At 55.4% G+C, this 22,501-nt stretch overlaps 1 protein-coding gene across 1 annotated transcript in view; it reads right to left on the reverse strand.

Moving 5' to 3' along the window:
* Positions 1-15,305: 15,305 nt before the first annotated feature.
* The window catches only part of LOC144952872 (elastase-1-like), a 59,111-nt gene continuing 51,915 nt past the window's right edge, over positions 15,306-22,501 (reverse strand). The window contains exons 8-9 of the mRNA XM_078883342.1: positions 15,805-15,833; positions 15,306-15,573 (exon numbers count right to left, since the gene is read on the reverse strand). Of these exons, the coding sequence (XP_078739468.1) occupies positions 15,306-15,573; positions 15,805-15,833 (297 nt within the window). The remainder of the gene's footprint in view (positions 15,574-15,804; positions 15,834-22,501) is intronic.

The following is a 22,501-nucleotide window of genomic DNA, read 5'->3' on the forward strand; positions in this document are numbered from 1 at the left end:
TTCTGTACCAAGTCTTAGTGGCTGACAGAGGGAACGACTCTTAAGTCTTGAATATTATACTGATTGTCCGTGATGAATGTTACTTGCGTACACTGGTTGAAGCACGAATGGCTACACACACTCATGACACAAAAAGGGCATTTTTTTACTCTTGTAGTGACAGAGAAAGGTCACTACTGTGTCGGCCCGTACGAAGGCTGGGGGCCCCAAGGGGGTGCCTGGGGGGTCACGTGGTGGAGGGATCCGGACCCTCCCATAGGTGGGGGAAGTGAGGCGTGTCCTGGGAAGGGAGGCGTGGCCTGAAGAGAGCCAGCCACGCCGGGGCGGAGCCAGCTACGCAAAACCAAATATAAGCGTGGTGTGAACGCAGAGCGCGGCTGTTGTACTGTACTCCAAGGTGAAGACATCTTCGGTCGTCAAGTCCCGAGTCGTCGTCCTGGGCCAGGCAGGCCGTTGCCTGCCTGGTCCAGTCTGTGTCGTGTTCCAGAGTGTTAGTGAGTTGAGGAAGGTGGTCACCACCTCATGTAGAGTGTTATATTATTTACCGTTTAATAAATAGTGTTGCCTCCAAGTTGCGTGTGTGTGCACCTAATTCGAACCTACTACATCTGGTGTCAGAAGTGGGGTAAATAAATATTGCTAGGTGTTATCCTAGGGAAGTAAAATGGGCACACGAAAAACAAATATAAAACTCACCTGGACGCCTTCGTACAACGGGGACGGTGTGACGACCATCCTTCTGACAGCCCCGGGGATGGCAGCCCCGGTGACAGAGAGAGAGAGATGGCGCTGCACGCGGAGCGGCGGGACTGTCACCACACTGCTGCTTCGCCGCCATCGGGAATGGAGCGACGGAGCCGCGGGGAGAGGACACCATCGTCGCTGCGGGGGCTGGCAGGGGAGGCCCGGCCATGCGGGCCACGGGGTTCCCGCCATTTCGGCGGCTGGTCGGGGCGCGGTTCCCGCCAAAGCGCCGCTCCCGCCATTTCGGCGGCTGGTCGGGGCGCGGTTCCCGCCAAAACGCTGCTCCCGCCAACTCGAGGGCTGGTCGGGGCGCGGTTCCCGCCAACTCGAGGGCTGGTCGGGGCGCGGTTCCCACCAACTCGAGGGCTGGTCGGGGCGCGGTTCCCGCCAACTCGAGGGCTGGTCGGGCCCCGGTTCCCGCCAACTCGAGGGCTGGTCGGGGCGCGGTTCCCGCCAAAACGCCGCTCCTGCTGCCGAAATGCCGCTCCCGCCGACATCAACGCCTGCAGAGGGGGAGTTCCAGCCTTCTGCTCGAGCGCGAGAGGTGGATGGGTTCGCAAGAGCAGGCTGTGTTCACCATGCAAGATTCTTCGGGGTGTCCCAGTGCTCCACCTTGCCGCCCTCCACTATTCACAGTTTGCCAGGCGAGTCGTGACATGACAAGCACCCGGCCGCAAGAAAAAAAAATAATAATAATAATCTTCACCCATCTTACGTGCGCCGGGTTGCGATCGCGTGTGTTTTTTTTTTTAACTCGCTGGGTTGCGGAGCGTGTTCGTCCGGTTGTGTGCGTGATAAATTGACGCGGCGACCATGGGGGTTTCTGCTTGTAACAAGTGTTGCTGTTAATTACGGCGTCGAGATCGGTATCTTCTGGGTGTAGTTAATGATTAATTCGTGTTGGTGTCCCGAGCTCCGTTGATATCCTGTATGTTGCCGTGTTAATGACTCGTGTTACATCGTTTTGTTGCGAAATCGCCGTTGTTATTGTGTATACTGTATGGAGTTTCGCTCGTGATTGCCACGTGTAACTGTAAGAAACTTTGATCGTCATTGTTGCCAAGGTACAGACCGTATGGAGCTTTGCTTGGAATTGTTAACAGTGTATGGAATGTTGGGTACTTGCTTGTGATTGTTTACTATGTACGGATTGTCTGGAGTAGTGATTGTGTGTGTTGCCATGTGGGGACTGGATGGAGCATTGCACCAAACGATTTACTGTACGAATTTCGTATACTGCATATACTGTATTAATCAATTCGGCGATTCTTGGGGTTTGTGTATAGTTTTTTTGCTCTCAAAATTCGAATGCCCTGAGTCCCATGGTTAATGTTGAAGGGGATTTAGAAATGACAGGTTCGGTTTGTTTCAAACTCGCTGGTTGGTTCCTGTCCGTTGTTGCACAGATGATGTCTTTTGTGCGGGAATGCTCCTTGTGTTCTATATGGATCAGGGGTGCGTTTCCGTTAATTGCCGTCAAATTGCGTTGCTCTCTCCACTCGGTTGGTACAGCTGCATGCTGCAATGCGAGTCTCGGAGATGATGTGTACGGATACGGGATGTGAGGTGTATTGTTGTGACCATTGAATATTCGGGATCGTCACAAATTGTGCGTACCTGTTCGGCATTGGATCAGTTCTGTGGGGGATCATAATTCAAATTGTATGTGTTGTGATGGTGTTAAATTGCGATGGTGACATGCTGCCAGGGATTTGGAATTGTGCTGCTGGTTGTCACCTATCTTGGGGCGCAGGTCCTGACCAGGATGGCCCAGTGAGTGTTGCGTGTCTAACATGAACGTTGTGGTCCCGTCATGCTATGGCTGACGGCTTGACCTGACAGCCCGGAGATTGAAACACTCCGTGGTATGTCTAGCCTAGTGGGCTGTGCGCTCACAGGGCTCGGAGAGTGTGGTCCCGTCATGCAATGGCTGACGGCTTGACCTGACAGCCCGGAGATTGAAACACTCCGTGGTATGTCTAGCCTAGTGGGCTGTGCGCTCACAGGGCTCGGAGAGTGTGGTCCCGTCATGCAATGGCTGACGGCTTGACCTGACAGCCCGGAGATTGAAACACTCCGTGGTATGTCTAGCCTAGTGGGCTGTGCGCTCACATGGCTCGGAGAGTGTGGTCCCGTCATGCAATGGCTGACGGCTTGACCTGACAGCCCGGAGATCGAGACACTCCGTGGCTTGTCTAGCCTAGTGGGCTGTGCGCTCACATGGCTCAGAGAGTGTGGTCCCGTCATGCTGTCTTGACAGCTTGACCTGACAGCCCGGAGATCGAGACACTCCGTGGCTTGTCTAGCCTAGTGGGCTGTGCGCTCACATGGCTCAGAGAGTGTGGTCTCGTCATGCTGTCTGACAGTTTGACCTGACAGCCCGGAGATCGAGACACTGCGTGGCTTGTCTAGCCAAGTGGGCTGTGCGCTCACATGGCTCAGAGAGTGTGGTCCCATCATGCTGTGTCTGATGGCTTGACCTGACGGCCCGGAGAGTGAGACACTCGGAGGTGCGTTGAAACAGTGGGCTGGAGATTTGTAAGGTTCAGGTGGAGTTGTCCTGTTACGTTGGGACTGTATCCCTCAGTTGTTAGGGTGCATGTTGTGCAATGAGTGAACGATGGGTCGTCTCAGCTCGGTCGGTACAGCTATATGCTGCGATGCGAGTCTTGGAGAGAGACTGGGTTAAAATCCCACCGATATGGCTGACGTGTGCTACTGGTTGTGACGCCGCGTCGGAAAGGCGGTGGGGTGGTAACATGGAAATTCCCCCCCCGATATGGCCGACGCGTGCTACTAGTTGTGACGCCACGTCGGAAAGGCGGGGGGGTGCTAACGGGTGACTGTCATTGCATGCGTGATTCTAACGGGTGGGGGGGCTGTGCTGGAGCGTAAGTGGGTTAGCCAGTTTTCATGTATAATTGTTGTTAATTCCCCGTTTTCTATGCGGTTCCCTTTTACCCTCGTCGATTCTGTATATATTACGTGATTGTATTTCTTATCGGTCGCCGGTCATTTATTGATGTTGTTGGTTCGGAGGCACACCTTTTCGATGTTTCACAGTTGTGTTACAGCCGGGGACGGCTGTGTGTTTATACAGGGGGGGTGATGTAGTGACAGAGAAAGGTCACTACTGTGTCGGCCCGTACGAAGGCTGGGGGCCCCAAGGGGGTGCCTGGGGGGTCACGTGGTGGAGGGATCCGGACCCTCCCATAGGTGGGGGAAGTGCGGCGTGTCCTGGGAAGGGAGGCGTGGCCTGAAGAGAGCCAGCCACGCCGGGGCGGAGCCAGCCACGCAAAACCAAATATAAGCGTGGTGTGAACGCAGAGCGCGGCTGTTGTACTGTACTCCAAGGTGAAGACATCTTCGGTCGTCAAGTCCCGAGTCGTCGTCCTGGGCCAGGCAGGCCGTTGCCTGCCTGGTCCAGTCTGTGTCGTGTTCCAGAGTGTTAGTGAGTTGAGGAAGGTGGTCACCACCTCATGTAGAGTGTTATATTATTTACCGTTTAATAAATAGTGTTGCCTCCAAGTTGCGTGTGTGTGCACCTAATTCGAACCTACTACACTCTTTCTATCAATAACACAGAAGCTATACTCTTTGCTTCTTTCGTTAAAGTCACATGGGTAGAAAAAATATAATAGATCACGACGTTTCGATCGAAACACAAGCAATCGTTATCAGGTGAGACAACTACAGCAAGAAAACATTCGGATTCTGTGGATTCCTCGGGTAGATGCGAATGTCACGCTCGAACGGCAGCTCGCCATCCTCATTGACGAAGACCATCGCGACTTCGTTTGATGTTGGTGCGTTGTATTGTCGTTGATCCGACTGATGATCACGTCTCAGAACCATGCTGACCAACGGAATTTCTTCTCCCGCTTGAAATGCATGGTCAACTTCTCGTGCTTCGACTTCGAGCATAATTAGGTAGCTGTTGGCGAATATGTTGTGCCAGTGGAAAAAGCGATCAATTTCGTCCAGGATAGGTTGACGACACTGAGCATTCGCGGTGTGCTGTTGACGGATCTCAGTTGCTTGCGTACTGTCAAGCACGTACACCTGCGTGTACTGCGGTGCTTGATTGTCAAGCACGTACACCTGCGTGTACTGCGGTGCTTGATTGTCAAGCACGTACACCTGCGTGTACTGCGGTGCTTGATTGTCAAGCACGTACACCTGCGTGTACTGCGGTGCTTGATTGTCAAGCACGTACACCTGCGTGTACTGCGGTGCTTGATTGTCAAGCACGTACACCTGCGTGTACTGCGGTGCTTGGTTGTCAAGCACGTACACCTGCGTGTACTGCGGTGCTTGGTTGTCAAGCACGTACACCTGCGTGTACTGCGGTGCTTGGTTGTCAAGCACGTGTTGGGGCCGCTGGTCCCCGAAGTCCCTCCCTGCTCCGTGCCTATGGCAGGGACTCCGCCGTTCGCCGACCCCTCGCTACTCTGCGAGCAGCTGCTGCCGTCGCTGGGCTCATCGCCCGACGGCTCCCCTCCCTGGTCCGTCCCTCCGCGAGCTCGTGTGAGAGGCATAGCTCGCCGCCCGCTCTCGTTCACCTGTAAACGCTGCGTTGTCTCTCAACCAATCACGCGCTCTAAACGGGGGTCAGGGGTCGGAGGGGGAATGACACTGCCCTCACACCGCGCGAGTCCCTGCGGCGATAGACGGAGCGGGTACCTGTGGACACACCGACCCCTTCCCCCACGCTACGAGCGCACACACCTGCACACACGCGACACCCACTCGTTCGCCGCTCTACGCAGCGCTCCCACGTGGCGAGCCGCTGTGTACACAGCACCACACGCGTTCCCACTTCTCAGCGAGATCACACGGGGACACGATCAGCTATTAATGATTTATTGTTTGCTACCTGGAACTATTTGTTGAGTCAGTATGAATCGACGAGGCTGGCCTATTCTACTACCCCTGGACCTATTCTCTATTTATCGGCTATGATCCTAATTTGCCTTCTTACTCACTGTTAGGTGCCCACGGCGGTCCGTTGATCCCGTGCTAGCAGCGTACCTCGATGCGTCGCACGGACGTCCGGGTCGCTGGGCTGGAGAGCGTCTTGTCACCTGGTGCTGGAGTAAGAGAGACAGATCTCCCCTTTGCGCCCCCTTTTTATCCTTCCTACATCAAAGGGACGCTGCTCCGAGCGTGGTGGCGGCTCCCTCCCAGTTTTTCTTTAACAATGGGCGCAAAGCGTGCGTGCGGTGGTTCCAGGCGCCCTTGCTATGCTAATCAGATGCACTCCGTGTGTGGTGTTAATTCTAATTAATCCCTTTCTCATGCATGGCGCCTTGGTCATGTACATTATGCAGCGGCGTCCATCACAACGGCCTGCTGTGGAAGTTAAGCGCGGAGCCTCCGCATGTCTCCACCACCTGCCCCATCAATTGCGCACTATGCGCCTGAGTCGCCTCTCTGATTATTTGCAATTCCAGCCCTATCCTTTAACTTCCCTAACAATAGCACCTACGCCTTCGAGCCCGCTTTGGCACGCTAAACTATGCCGCCCCGTCCCTCCTCTGCCTGTCTCGTCGACCCGTGGGGGTGTGTGTGGGGTGATGCATTTCAACCGCGGTGGCCGAATGCCCTTCGCCGCGACCATACCATCTTAAGGCCGGTCGCAGCGCCGCGGTGCAAAGTAGCGTCGGGGGAGGTCGTTCAATTCCCTGGTCGCCGGAAACCGTAAAAGTTAATCCCAATAAGGGCTTCTCGGATAAAAACCGGTCGGTCAGGTGACCTCCCCTCGGAGCTCTATGGGGGGGGGGGGATGGGGAATGCGTGCGGGTGTGTTCAGGTGAGGTGAGGTGAGGGGGACGTGGGGTCGGCTCCGTCGCTTGGTGGTGGCGAGGTCGTAGATGGGGCGCCTGCTGAACGGCTTCGTGGCGGCGGCATCACATAGCCCCCCGAGGTGCTGGTCCCCGTCTCGGGTTGACTGGAGCACCTTGCTTGAGCCGCGCCCACAAGAAAACGCTGCGGGGTCCGGGGGATCCGTCTGGACCTCGTGGCTGGTTTTGGGGCGGGTGGCTCCGTCCTCTGCAGCTCCTGCGGCGGCCTCCTCCTCCACTCCAGCGGCTCTCCCTGTCCCCCGGTACCTGCGGGCTGGGGTACAAACTCAGAAGCAGAAGGGTTTAGGGGCCGTCGTCCACGCCGTCTCTTGACTGGATCGGGGCGTCCCGGGGGCCTGGCAGGGCCCATGTAGCGGGCGAGGCCCCCAAACACGGGGGGTGTGGGTACCCCGGGATTCTGGGGCCTTCGGGTGACGGGGTTCTCTCTCGCCGGGGCCGCTTTCCATGGTTTTAAGCGGCGGATGTTGACCACCGTCTCTCGTCCCCTCTCCTCGCCATAGATTAGTACCGTCCAGGGGGAGATCTGCCGCACCACGGTCCAGGGTCTCCGCCAGTAGGTCGTCAGTTTCCCCACCTGCCCGGCCCCGACGCGAGGGGTGTGTAGCCATACCTTAGCACCTGTCAGGAATAAGGGGGGTTCCATACGGGGTCGGGCGCCCTGTTCCTGCCGCCGATGCGCGGCTTCCCCTTGCGGGTATGCTCGGCCTCAGGCTTCTCGCAGGGTCTCCATCAGGTGTTCCACGGGGCGGCTTCCCTCCTCCGGCTGGGGGGAAGGAACGCCGAATAGCAGATCTGCGGGTAAACGAGACTCACGGCCGAACATCATTAAAAACGGGGTTTGTCCCGTCGACGTGTGTATGGTGGTGGCGTAGGCAAAAAGGGCATAGGGGAGGTGTTCGTCCCAATCCCGTTGATTTTCGGCCGCCATACGTTTGAGTTTCCCCGCTAGGGTCTGATTCATGCGCTCTACCACACCGTTCGCTTGGGGGTGGTACACTGTGGTTCGTTCCTTCTGGATTCCCAATTCTCGGCACAGTGCCTGGAACAGCTCGGCCTCGAATTCGCTACCCTGGTCGGTGAGGACTCGTTCTGGGATCCCGTGCTTAAGTACGTAATGCTCCACGAATGCCGGAGCCACCACCAGCGCCGTTTTATTAGGGATGGCCACTGCCACGGGGTAGCGGGTGAAATACTCTACTGCGACTAGGATATACCGGTTGCCTCGATGGGACTGCGGGAATGGCCCCTGTAGGTCGATCCCGACCAGCTGGTTCGTGCGGCTGACGTGGAACGGCCTTAGGGGTACCTGATATCGTGCCGGCTTCGGCCCGCACTGCTGACAGGCGCGGCAGCCCTGAACCCAGGTGGCCACGTCTTGTGCCAGTTTGGGCCAGAGATACTGGCGACGCAGGGTCTCTCGAGTGCGTTGTTCTCCATCGTGGCCCCCGAGTGGGTGGTCATGCACCAGCCGTAGCAGCTGGGGTCGCACCTGGGCAGGGACATAGATGCACCCCGGCTGGCCGGCCTCGGTTAACTCCCGTACCACCCCGTTCCGCATACACAACCGGCCATACAAACCGCTCCAGGGTCCTGGTAGGGCGCTCTTTTCCTCCCGTAGTGCCGCCTCCACCACCGCCAGATCCGGATCCCGCTGTTGGGTCTGTCTCAGCTGCTCGTCGTTCAGGCCCGGGAAGGCGCAGCCGACGTCCTCCTGGATCCGTCCGATCGGGGCGGGGTGGTCCGCTGGGCCCCGAGCCGTGGGTCCTGCGTTTGCCGGGTGGTCGACGGGATCCCCTGTGCCACCTGCGAGGGTCTCTGTGGCGCACACTGCATTCTCTCTCGCTGGGGGGGGGTCAGTGGCCGCGGCCTCTCGGGGGTCCGTTGCCTGCAGGCAGCGTCCCCCCGTGAAACACGGGCAGGCCTCCTCCAGCCTTGTTTCGGCGTACACCGTGGGTCGCCTCGACAAGGCGTCCGCGTATGCATGCGTCCGGCCAGCCCGATACTCGATTTGCAGGTTGTACTCCTGCAGCTGCGCCAGCCACCGGGACATCTGCCCCCATGGCTCCTTGAATGTAAGAAGAAACTGCAGAGCATAATGGTCAGTGCGTACGCGACATCTCCTGCCGTACAAATACGGCCGAAACTGTTTACATGCGAAAATCACGGCGTACAACTCTTGGCGGGTCACGCAATAGTTCAGCTCGGCCCCACTCAAGGTCCAGCTGGCGTACGCGATGACTCGTTCCGTCCCATCCTGTACTTGTGACAACACCGCGCCCAGCCCGCTGCTGCAGGCATCGGTGTCCAACATAAAATCGGTGGTAAAATTGGGGAAAGCGAGGGTGGGGGCGTGGGTGAGGTGGTTTTTGAGAGGGGTGAAGGCCATCTGGCAGGCCCCCGTCCACTGATAGGGGTGCTTAGGGGAAGTGAGTTGGGTGAGGGGGCGTACAATCTCGCTGAATCCCTTTACAAATCGACGATAATAGGTGGCGAGCCCCAAAAATGATCTGATCTCCATCAGATTCCTTGGCCGTGGCCACTCCACTACGGCGCGTACCTTCTCCGGATTGGTGTGCACGCCTGCCTCGCTGACGCGATGCCCGAGGTACCCCACCTCGCGTTGTGCGATGTAACACTTACGTGGCTTGAGCTTGAGATGAGCCGCTCGCAGTCGCTGGAATACCTCTCGTAACCTGGACCAATGCTCAGACAAAGATCTACTGAACACTATCACATCGTCCAAGTAAATCAGGCACTGTTCCCATTGCAAGCCCCGCATCACCAACTCCATCAGCCGCTGGAACGTCGCGGGCACATTGGTGAGTCCGAACGGGAGTACTCGAAACTCGAATAGCCCCATCGGGGTGGTGAATGCGGTTTTCGGCCGATCCTCCTCCGCCATCTCCACCTGCCAGTACCGAGATTGAGGGTGGAAAAATATCGCACTCCGGCGAGGCTGTCGAAGGTGTCGTCGATGCGGGGTATGGGGAAGGCGTCGCCGAGGTGACTGCGTTTAGTTTATGGTAATCGACGCAGAACCGGGTTGACCCATCCTTTTTCGTTACTAGTACCACTGGGGCTGACCAGGGGCTCGCCGAGAGCTGAATTATGTTATCGCGAAGCATGTCCCCAACTGCCTCTTTGATCTGGGCACGTTCGGGTGCGCCCACTCGGTATGCAGGGAGTTTGATGGGTCGGGCTGCACCGGTGTCAATTTGGTGCTTAACAAGGTCGGTCCGACCCATGTCCGAGTCGTGTTCACTGAATACGTCGGCATACTCCCGCAGTAACTCGCGCAGCCGATCGGCCTCTCCCTTAGGTAAATCCGCCCATGGTACATGTAACGCGTCGAGCAGGGGAACGACCTCGGCTCGGGGAGTCGGGCCGACTCGCCAGGCCAGGTCCTGGTCACCCTCAGGACGACCGGGGTCCTCAGCCCAGAGTGCGAACACCGAGTCGTTAGAGTGGCCTGCGTGCAGGGGGTGTACGGTGGCTCTCGGGGTGCACCGTCGTAGTATCGCTGGGGTGCTGTGAGGGTTAAACATCCGCATAAACAATCGGTCCCCATCTGCGTTTACCAACGTGGCGGACCCCACGACCCCATACCGTTTGGCCAACTCCGGGTGAGGAGTTAGCATTACCTCCCCTGATGGTCGGAGCGCGGGGTTGCTGGGGGATGTTGCCACCGGCACCAGCATCTCGGTGAGCGGCCCGATGGTGACTGCCGTCGCCAGGATAGTGGCCATAGGTGCGAAGTGGGGGCGCGTCGGCTCTCGTCCCAGGAACAAAATCCGCTCGCCGTTGCTCTCCATGGTGGCGCATCGCTGGCGGGGTTGCACGTTGAGTCCCAGCTGTTCTAGGAGGTCGGTACCTGCAATAAACTCGTGACACAACGCACTCGACACGTAGAACTCCTGGGTGCACACCTGGCTGCCTATGCGGACCTCTAGGGTGGCTCTCCCCAGCAGCCCCATTCCTGCTCCGCTCGCCGTGTGCAGCACGCGGTCCGGGGCCTGCAGGTGACGCACGTCGACCCCGATCGCGCTGCAGTGCGCTGCGCTCACGAGCGAGGCCACCGCCCCGTGTCCAGCAGGATTCGGGTACGCATTCCGTTTACCTCCCCTTCCACCAGCGACGTGGCCCCCGTGATCCCCGCCACCAGTTCCCATAGCCAGTCGCCAGGAGTCACCGTTTCCGTGGGCGTTGTTGCTGGAACCTGTGTGGAGATCACTCGCTCGCCATTATTCTCATTATCATCTATTTGTATCGGGACCGCGTCGATTGCACCCCTAGTTGGTCCACGCTCTAGGGGGCGTTGGAGTTTAACCCCCACGTCTGCCTAGCTTGGGTGATTTCAGGACAGTCTCTCACTAGATGCCCTCGGCGATCGCACATATAACATGTCCGGGGAGGGGGGGCGGCTCCGTAGCGGGTCCCCTGTCCGCTCCCTCCCCCAGTACACAGTTGTCCCACATCGGACTCTAATTGGGCTACCCTCCCAGCCAGCCTCCCTACTGTCGAGCGTAGTTCCCCCATCTCAGACTGGAGGGTCTTCATATTTTTATTTGATTCCTCGCGTACTTGGGTTACCCTCTCACCTACGTGGGTTACCCTCTCACCTACTTGGGTTAACTTACCGTCCATTTGGTCTACCCGGCCAGCAATATCTCCCATGCCGGTCTGTAACCCGGCTACCCACCCCGGGGTTGTCTCGTGGGGTCTCTGGGGCTCTCTTGCCCGTCTCCTTATTGGGCTGGCGGGCTCCTCCTCATCCTCCTCCTCGTCAGGGATCAGGCTCGCCACGGTGCACTCCTGTCCCGACCCTCGGAGCTGCGCGCGTTCGCTGGAGAGCTCCTCACACTCAAGTGCTTGCTCGACTAGGGTATCGAAGGGGAGGCCTGCGCTACCCCTTTTGGGCTGCCACCACGCGGTGCGAGCTAGGTACCTGAGTAGCTTGTCTGCAGCTAGCGCGTCAATGACCTCCTTCGCGAACTCTGGACGGGCGATCCGGGTTAGTGATCGCACGTCCTCGGCGTAGTCTCGGAAGTCCTCGCCGGGTTGGCGTCGGCGCGCCTCTAAGGCCGTCTTTGCCCGTATCGCGTTGCGCGTGCCGAAACGCAGGTCTAATTTACGCATTAGTTATTCTAGTTGGGTTTGCGCGCTTTCGGGTAGTGCCCCTACAAAGTCGGCTGCCCGCCCATCTAGGTTCAACGTAAGTTGTCGTAACGCCTGCGCGTCCGACCAGCCATTAAGCTCTTTAGCCCCTATGATATTGCGGGAAAACGCTTTCCACGTAGGGGTCCCCTGGCCGGTGAACACATGCCTTACCTTTGCGTGGAGTAGCGCGCCACTTTCCTGTGAAGATGTGAGGGTTCGTACGACTTCTGACACCAAATTGTTGGGGCCGCTGGTCCCCGAAGTCCCTCCCTGCTCCGTGCCTATGGCAGGGACTCCGCCGTTCGCCGACCCCTCGCTACTCTGCGAGCAGCTGCTGCCGTCGCTGGGCTCATCGCCCGATGGCTCCCCTCCCAGGTCCGTCCCTCCGCGAGCTCGTATGAGAGGCATAGCTCGTCATACGCTCTCGTTCACCTGCAAACGCTGCGTTGTCTCTCCACGAATCACGCGCTATTAAACGGGGGTCAGGGGTCGGAGGGCGAATGACGCTGCCCTCACACTGCGCGAGTCCCTGCGGCGATAGACGGAGCGGGGACCTGCGGACGCACCGACCCCTTCCCCCACACTACGAGCGCACACACCTGCACACACGCGACACCCACTCGTGCGCCGCTCTACGCCGCGCTCCCACGTGACGAGCCACTGCACACAGCACCACACGCGTTCCCACTTCTCCGCGAGATCACACGGAGACACGGTCAGCTATTAATAATTTATTGTCTGCTACCTGCGAATTGATGTTAAATCAGTGAGTCGACGAGGCTGGCCTATTCCACTACCCCTGTACCTATTCCCTATTTATCGGCTATGATCCTCCTTCCCCTCCTTACTTACTGTTAGGTGCCCACGGCGGTTCATTGATCCCGTACTCGCAGCGTACCTCGATGCGTCTCACGGACGTTCGGGTCGCTGGGTTGGAGCTGCGTCTTGTCGCCTGGCGCTGGAGTAAGAGAGCGATTTCCCCTTTGCGCCCCCTTTTTATCCTCCCTACATCAAAGGGATGCGGCTCTCAGTTTTTCCGTAACAATGGGCTCGCGCTCGCTGGCACGCGCACGGCGGCTCCGGGCGCCTTTGATATGCTAATCGGATGTGCTGCGGCGCCGATTCCAAACACGCTCCTTCGGAGTGGGCAGGTAGGAACTTGGTTGGACAGCGCATTCGTGCACGACAGAGAGACCAATAATTCCTGGTGGGCAAGTGTGGAACATTGTTCCTACCTGTATTAATCTCCCTCTCATGCATGGCGCCGTGCTCCTGCGCACCCTAAACTATGCCGCCCCGTCCCTCCTCTGCCTGTCTCGTCGACCCGTGGGGGTGTGTGTGGGGGGATGCGTTTCAACCGCGGTGGCCGAATGCCCTTCGCCGCGACCATACCATCTTAAGGCCGGTCGCAGCGCCGTGGTGCAAAGTAGTGTCGGAGGGGAGGTCGTCCAATTCCCTGGTCGCCGGAAACCGTGAAAGTCAATCCCGATAAGAGCTTCTCGGATAAAAACCGGTCGATCAGGTGATCTCCCCTTCCAGCTCTATGGGTGGGGGGAAATGCGTGCGGGTGTGATCATGTGAGGTAAGGTGAGGGGGACGCGGGGTCGGCTCCGTCGCTTGGTGGTGGCGAGGTCGCAGATGGGGCGCCTGCCAAACGGCTTCGTGGCGGCGGCATCACAAAATCTCCCAGCGGCTCGCGCTACAGTGACTCATTCAATGTCACTACACATGTGTTTAACCAATGGTGCTGATCAGATGCACTCAAAGATGGCAGACCATGTGGCTGATGGGATATGTAAACATAACTTTATTCTTTACATGGAGGGACAGATTTTACATGAATGAGGCAAATTGTCTGGTTATTTATATATTTGGTGTAGTCATAGTCCACCAGGGAGTCACTTGTAGCCGTTGGTTGAGTGGAATAGACGCACCCTCATTATCACAGCAATCGTGTCCACATGATTCGAGCACAACCGATGAACTCCATCACAATCATAATCATCACTCTCATTAAGTATTTAAATATTTTATTCCAAGTGGATGTATATAGCATTACTGAACTCAAGCAAATAGTTAAAAAGACAATCATAGTCCTTACAAAATTCTCAATACACAACAACGTAATATGAGCGTCGTTGTGGAGAATATATGGAATAAAAGCAAGTCTGTATCTGCTGATGAGACTCTGAATGTCGAAACGGTCCAGAGTTTTGCTTGTACTGAACCAATGGTTCAAGGAAACATTGACTTTGCTGCTGTCACTAAATGTGGAAACTGGCGTGTAATTTGTGGTGGAGAGAGTTGATTTGCTCACAGAGCTCGGCCAATAATTGGTTCTATGTTATTGTAATAATCACTTTAACGTAAATTAGTGTTTATATATAAGTATGTTAATATAATATTCGTGTATATATGTTACTTATGTTAATGCATGAATAATGATAATTGTCCCACGTTTTAACTCCCCAATTCCGAGCTCATTTGAATCAACCTTGCTCAACTTCCCAAAACACATATGTGTCGTATAATTTGGTACATGTGTATTTGAGGTGACTGTGTTTAATCCTTGCGTACATTGAAAACAAGCAGCATCACTTCATATGCCTGCAAAACACAGACACACCAGTTACACGAGGCTAATAGAGGGCCACGGCCTCGCACAAAAACACAGACTCACTGACACATGCACTCACGGTTAGAGACAGAAACTCACAAAAAGACATGCAGATTCACAGAGAGATGCACAAACTCACAACAAGACACAAGGACCGACAAAGACACGGATTCCCATACATAAACACACACACTCCCACACATACATATGGACTCGCACGGGGACTCATACTCCCACAGTGACTCAATTATAATCCTCATTAGAGTGTCTCCATTCTATGGTCCAAATTTCCAAAAAGAGAAAATGATGACGTTATTTACTCCATTGCGATTACAACAGCATCAATCATTGCCCCTTACTGGCAGCAGACAATTACACGAGGACAGCACTATAGGCTAAACTATATTAGAGGTTTTTGGGTTAGATTGTATAAATATAAATGTGTCGTTAAACCTGCCACCACCTGACACAGCCAATTAGTAAGGTTTGTCACGTTAACAGAACGTATCAATTCGTTACGAGTGTAGCACACCGATGTGTTGGAGAGTAAATCCACAACATTTACTATTCGAGTACGACGTTTTGCCAGTAATTACAACTAGCATCATCAGGCGACAGCCAGGTGTGTGGAGAAATCCCCCTGTTTCGTTTTTAACCACGGAACAACATTCAGCGCCCCGTACTGTCAAACTAATGCATAGGGACAGCTGCCACTTGGGGTGCCATACGTTGACCACACAGCAGCAATCATCGCCCCCTACTGACAACAGACGAATGCCCCAGGTCACTTTTTCAAATTCGACTATATCCTGATCTCTCACCTGGTCTCTCACCTTGAGCTATGACCTGGCCACACATTCAATTTGACACTTGAACCCTCATCATTACGAAGATGGTTGTAGTGATGCGTGTGGCTATGTTTATCACTCACAGAACATCAGTGCAATACTGATGAGGATTGATGCGGTGAACTCCCACATCATCACACTGCGAGGAGGGGAGGACGAATTCTTGGTCGTCGCGAACCAATTCTTGGTCGTCGCGGACCAATTCTTGGTCGTTGGGAACCAATTCTTGGTCGTTGGGGACCAATTCTTGGTCGTTGGGACCCAATTTTTGGTCGTTGGGACCCAATTCTTGGTCGTTGGGGACCAATTCTTGGTCGTTGGGGACCAATTCTTGGTCGTTGGGACCCAATTCTTGGTCGTTGGGACCCAATTATTGGTCGTTGAGAACCAATTCTTGGTCGTTGGGACCCAATTCTTGGTCGTTGGGAACCAATTCTTGGTCGTTGGGGACCAATTCTTGGTTGTTGGGACCAAATTCTTGGTCGTTGGGAACCAATTCTTGGTCGTTGGCAACCAATTCTTGGTCGTTGGGGACCAATCCCTGGTCGTTGAGGACAAATCCCTGGTCCTCGGGGACGATTTACTGGTCGTTGTTGGTGATGCCTGTAAATCATCAGCAGCATTATTAATATAATCATTAACATCATAAGCAAGATTGATATTATGATCAACATAATTCTGATCAGGAAAAAAAGAACATAATTATGAAAATTACCATCACCAACATGAATAATATCATCATCCACAACATTAATAATACATTTATTATCAATATCATCTGCAACATGAAGAACATGACCATCGTGCATGCGTTTTGTGAGTTTGCGTTCGGGTGCTTCTTAAATAACAAAGTATTTGCGTGTTTATGGGTCTATATTAGTGTTTGTTTTGTATCTGTGCATCTGTGCGCATGTTGATATGCACATGTTATTATATTTAATGTGGGAGCACTCTACACTGCAGGAATATATAGCAGGATGTAGATGGGTAAAGTGGAGTACAATTAAATATGATGTACAGTAGTGTAAGAGAGATGGTATAGTCTGTGTGATATAGTGTGTGCATAGTGTAATATATAGGGTAGTATGTGGCATATATTGTCATGTATGAGTGTGAGGCATGGTGTGAAGGTGAACGCCGTGAGGTTGACCTGAGTAATGGTGAATAGTGAATAGGAGGTGTGTGTAGTAAGGTTGAGTTGAGGCTGAAGTAAGTGTGGGCAGGGGTGTGTATGTCTATATGTATGTGTATTTAGCGGTCTTGGGCCTCTCCTAAGTCGACTCAGCCTCAAATGAGTGCCTGGTGTGGTGTGTAAAAACATCGCCACTGGGGAAACAAACGCAATCGGGCGTGGTGTTGATCACCCACCCCTATTGCGCCATGCCGGCCTTCATTGGTGCTCACTAACTGCACTTGCCCCAATAGTCTGTTAAGGATATACGGGGGATCAGTATTTGCGAGGGGTGGTAACTGCTCCATCTGACACTACTTCGTACCCATACCCACAGTGGAAACTCCGAATTAAGCTTGTGCTGAAGGCCCCAGGGGTATAGGCGCCTTCGGGCCAAAGCCAGACTCTACCCCTCCCTACGGATATAAAAAAAATAATGAAGTTGTCAGTGTGGAATGTCCAAGCGCTCACTGTGGAGGAGAGGCTTCCATTCGTCTCTCGCGAGCTGGAACCTCTGTATACAGGAGGTTGACCGGTTCTGGTTCCAGTCACCATGACAGGTGGACAGTTCTCCACTTGGGGAAGAAAACTGCAAACAACATTGAGTGGTTCTGCTTTATAACCAAATAATGAAGGGGACATAGGAGTGTGGAGACGATGTGTGGGAAGCTGTAAGTTCCCAACTGTTGTAGACACGCCTCCCCATTAACAGGAGGTGAGAAATGGTATTGGTGGTGGCTTACACATTAAAAGAAGCTGACCATCAGTGAAGGTATACAAGTGTAATGCGGGCGTAAGCGACCTTCCGGATGTGACGTCACGGGGGGTGGAGTCATGTGACGTGGGGGGAAGGTTCGGGGCTTTAAGCGGGTAAACCGGAAGGGGAAGGGAGTCGGGTGTGAGCGGAATAGAGTGAGGCCACGCGGGCGAGTGTGGAGAGGGGGGGCGCCGACGGCCATCGGGAGCCAACCCCGAAGATAAGAGGAAGCTGCGGAGTGGTGTGCAGCTGCAGAGGAGACAGCCAGGAGGGCTGCGTGTTAGAGGCAGCGGTGTGGCTGCCAGGAGGAGCTGCGGAGAGAGAGAGAGAGAGGGCTGCTTGTTAGAGGCAGCGGTGTGGCTGCCAGGAGGAGCTGCGGAGAGAGAGAGAGAGCAAGAAGCTGTCAGAGCTGCGGAGGGAGAGGAGCAGCAGGGAGTACAGCCAAGGGGGGCTGTGTGAGAGAAACAGCAGCGGAGCTGCTGTTGTGGATCGGGCCGACATTGGAGTCAGCACCGTGGAGAAGCTACAGAGTAAAGACAGCCGTGTGGGTGTACAGCACGAACCGAATAATAAAGGACACTGAGCCAGACATCGTGGTCCAGTCGTTTATTACACTGGTGTCGGAAGTGCAACGGCATGTCGAAACAAGTGAGGAAGAAAGTTAATCCGGCGCCTGCATCGGCTTCTTCGTCCGACGACGACGAACTCCCTCCAACCACGGATCCTGTTGGGGTGGTGGAGGAGAGCCCGGCTGAGGCGACCACGGGAACGGGAGTGGAGGATGTTGGCGCGGTGGCGGGTCCGTCGACATCATCAGACGCGGATCAACGATGGCAAGCGATGGCGGTACAACTGGAGGCACTTAAGGACGTCCTGGCGCATCTATGCCATCTCGTCGCGCCAGGGACGATGGATGATGCAAGTGGTGCTCCGCGGGCCGCCACGTTGCCTGTCCTGCCGCCGCCATTGCCCACGCGGCAAGAGGCCGCCATTTTGCGCGCTCCGTGGCGCCAAACCGCCATCTTGGCCACGCCGCGGGCCGACGCCATTTTGAATTTGCCACCACAACCACCACCATTGGAAGACGGCGGGAAGAGGAGTCGGAGTCGCCACCTTACAACGGTTAAAGAATTTTCCGTCGGTGGGGACTGGAGCGCGTTCGCCTGCCGCTTCTTGGCGGCGGTACGCACAGCAAGATGGACCGATGCGGAGGCTTTGGAGGTGTTACCGACTCTCCTGGACGACGAATCTGTCCGATTCTTCCGTTCCATAACGACCGATAAGAAGGCAACTTTATGTGGTGTTTTTCAAGAAATGGCCGATGCTTATGAGCCACCAGATGATGCGCATCGGCGATTCGCTCAACGACAACGAGCACCAGAGGAGTCGCCCGTGGCGTTCAGGGGTGCGGTGCTGGAGCTGGCCATGGCAGCTTATCCTGAGACGCCACAGGACCTGCTCGAGCCTCTCATATTAGGGAAAATGTTGGAGCTGTCTCGGGATCTAGGGATCCCCATGCCTGTGTGTGGGCATGAGAAGCTAACTTCCCGGACGGCTGCTAAGTGTCTCGATGCGCAATTCAACCTCCGTCGCTGGAAACAAGTGACGGCGTGGACGGGGGGGCCCGTCAAAGATGGGGATGCGCTGGGGTGGAACCCTGCGCAGGCCGTCTATGTTCCGGATGACCGGGGCCCTCAACAACTGACGGCCGCCTCCGCTCCATGGACGGGACGCGGCGGGCCGAGACCGCGCGCGGTGCTACCAGAACGGGGCCGTCAGGAGGCGAGGCCTGCGCTTCGGCGCAACGAGGCCGAATGTTTCCGCTGCGGGCGTAGGGGCCACTATGCCAGAGACTGCTGGGCCCGCTTCCCGGCTCCGCCGCAGCAGGAGGCCTCGGCACCGGTCAAGTCGGCTAAAGATCCTCCGAAACAGGCATGTCGGCACGCACCAGACACTCGGCAAGGCTTTCCACCTCACCCACCACCTGTGTTGCGCGATCCTATTGTTGTTGTTAAAGAAAGGCCATCGACGGGGCCTTGTCATTCAGTTACGCAGTGGCGCAAATTGGCACGGAGAGTTGTCGCGGCCGCTACGGGTTCGTCCACTGTACCGGGGTCCATACAAGGTGTGGACGTGCGCATTTTGGTCGACTCGGGGGCGTCTGCGACTATTATATCGGATGTCATTTTCCATCTGTTGGGCATTCCGTCGGGGGCTGTGCGTCCGGTTTATGGGTCGTGCGTCGCTGCGAACGGGGGTAGCATGGGCATCGTGGGTCAGGTGGATGCTAAGATATCTATTGGGGATGTGTCGGCCTCGGGTGTTGTGTTGATATCGAGATCTTTGGCGGTTCCTTGTTTGTTAGGCACCGATTTTTTGGCTAAGATGCCCATTTTGATCAAAATCAATGAGAATTGTATTGAACTGCCGGGGGGCCGTCAAATCTCGTTTCTGCCGTCGCCCTGGGGGCGACCTGCTTCGGCCGTACAAGTGCAGGCGCTGTCCGTCGCATCTGTGGACATCCCACCTGGTACACAGATGCTTATACCCTTGCGGTATCGGAAGCCCCTGCCTGATCGGCTAGGAGCAGTAGGGGTCTTGTTGTCACCGTCCGCCACGATAACAACCGGGTTGGCGTTAGTGGGGGCACAGACCATCGTCCGGCCGGATCAATTACCGTTTTTACAGGTGCTTAATGCAGGGGGAGAAAACGTCCGTGTCCCGGCCGGTACGGTTGTGGCACATGCCACTATGGCGTTTGCGACCCATGATTGTCCACATAGCCGGGGAGTTGTTGCTGGGGTTTCCGAGCCAAGGAGTTCGGATGATCGTTGGGTTGCTCAATTATGTGACGAAAATTCTTCCCTGTCCATGGAGCAACGTGGTGCGCTGCGTAAATTGTTGTTGACATATTCCGATGTGTTCAGCTCCGATGATTTGGATTTGGGCCGCACTTCCTTGCTTTACCATCACATTGAGACGGGCGATGCTGCCCCTATTCGATTAAATTCGCATCGGATGAGTCCTGCGGAGCGAGAACACGTACGGGGGGCAGTGGAAGACATGTTGGCTGCGGACATTATATCGCCATCTAACAGCCCATGGGGCGCTCCAGTCGTCTTGGTTAAGAAGAAGGATGGCAAATTGCGATTTTGTGTTGATTTCCGCAAATTGAATAAGATATCGGTGGCAGATGCGTACCCCCTGCCGCGTATGGATGACTCCCTCGACGCATTGTCGGGGGCTAAGTTCTTTTCCACACTGGACCTCTCTTCGGGATTTTGGCAGCTTCCCCTTGACGAGTCCTCACGGGAGAAAACCGCATTCCGTACGCCGCAGGGGTTATTTCAATTCAACTGTCTCCCGATGGGATTGAATGCGGCCCCTGCTACATTTCAAAGATTGATGGAGCTCGTTTTGACGGGGTTGCAGTGGGAGACATGTCTTATATATTTGGACGATATCATTGTCTTCAGCCGCACATTCGATGAACATTTGACGCGGCTGGAGACAGTGTTCACGAGGATGCGTTCTGCCAAATTGAAATTCAAACCAAAGAAATGTCACCTACTGCAACGGTCCGTCCGCTATTTGGGGCACATTGTGAGCGCTGAGGGAGTGTCCACGGATCCGGAAAAGACGGCGTGCGTCCGGGATTGGCCGACTCCGGCCACCGTGGGGGATGTTCGGCGGTTTTTGGGATTTGCCTCGTATTACCGAAGATTCGTGCCGGGTTTTGCGACGATTGCGAGGCCTTTGCATCTCCTTACGGGTAAAGGACGGAAGTTTGTTTGGGGACAGCCGGAGGAGGCGGCCTTTCGGAGTCTGCGTGATCTATTGGCCACGGCCCCAACATTGGATTATCCCGATTTCGATCACCCATTCATTCTTGATACGGACGCGAGTGACACAGGTATTGGGGCGGTGTTATCACAGTCTAAAGGGGGTGTAGAGCGTGTCGTGGCGTATGGTAGCCGAGTCTTGTCTCCTGCGGAAACCCGCTACTGTGTCACTCGCAGAGAACTATTGGCGGTTGTTTTTTTCCTACGGCAATTTCGACCATACCTCTACGGTCGTTCTTTTATTGTGCGTACGGATCATGCGGCCTTGCAATATGCCCTTAAAATTGACCAGCCATCCGGACAGTTGGCACGTTGGTTGGACACGCTACAGGAATTTTCCTTCCAAATTCAACATCGGAAGGGTGTGCGCCATGCGAACGCTGACGCACTTTCCAGATTACCGCGGCGCGCCCCTTGTAAATGTGAGTCGGGGACGCATAGGTGTTCGCCGATTCCAAACCCCCCTCAGCCGCTCACGTTGGCCGTCGAGAAGTCAGACACTCCGATGGAACCGGGACCGGCTGACGGGGTTTTGAATCTGCCGCGGTCTGTCTGGATCCGGGAACAGATGATGGATGAGTCATTGGTGTCCTTGCGGAAGCGGTCTGCTAAGGACAATGGGAGTCCGAGTACGGCTGTGGGGCCGCAAACCGCTCTCCGAGATGGTCTGCTTATGTGGCGGGAGGGGTTCCAGGAACGTTGGCGCCTGGTGGTACCAACGTCCTTGCGGTTCGAGTTGATTAGAACCCTCCATTGTGACACTCTCTTACATTTAGGGGTTTAGAAGACCTTGTTGACGTTGCAACGTCATTATTTTTGGCACGGCATGGCGACAGATGTCGTAGGGCACGTGCGCGCGTGTCCTGCGTGTGCACAACGTAAGCCGCCGAAACATCCTTACGTGCCGCCTCTCCAGTCGATTCAGGTGTCTCGAGTCAATGAATTGGTGGCACTGGACATATTGGGACCTTTTCCACCATCGGCGAGGGGTAATAAATATTTGCTGGTAGGGGTTGAGTACCTCTCCCGTTGGCCGATGGCCTGGCCGTTGCCCGATCAGTCGGCCGCGGCCATTACAGACGCCTTTTTGTTTGGGTATATTATGGATAAGGGGGCGCCTGAGAGACTCCTCACGGACCAGGGCAGGAATTTCTCTTCTAAATTATTGGCGGAAGTGTGCGCGGGCCTTGGGACTAAGAAAGTACGGACATCCCCATACCATCCGCAGACGGATGGTATGGTTGAACGGCTGAACAGGACATTGTCTGCCATGCTTTGCCATACCGTGAGTGAACAACAATCAGATTGGGATCTGCACATCCCCGGGGTGCTTTCGGCGTACAGGATGACGCCTCATGCGGCTACAGGATATTCGCCGTTTTACCTTATGTATGGTCGGGAAAACGTGCCGCCGGTGGATGTGCAATTGGGAACTGGGGTGAAGGGACCTCGGAAACCACTTCCTGAATACATTCAGGACACGGTTCGCCGAGTCACGGAG

This window comes from Lampetra fluviatilis, chromosome 70, assembly GCF_964198595.1.
Source record: "Lampetra fluviatilis chromosome 70, kcLamFluv1.1, whole genome shotgun sequence".
NCBI lineage: Eukaryota > Metazoa > Chordata > Hyperoartia > Petromyzontiformes > Petromyzontidae > Lampetra > Lampetra fluviatilis.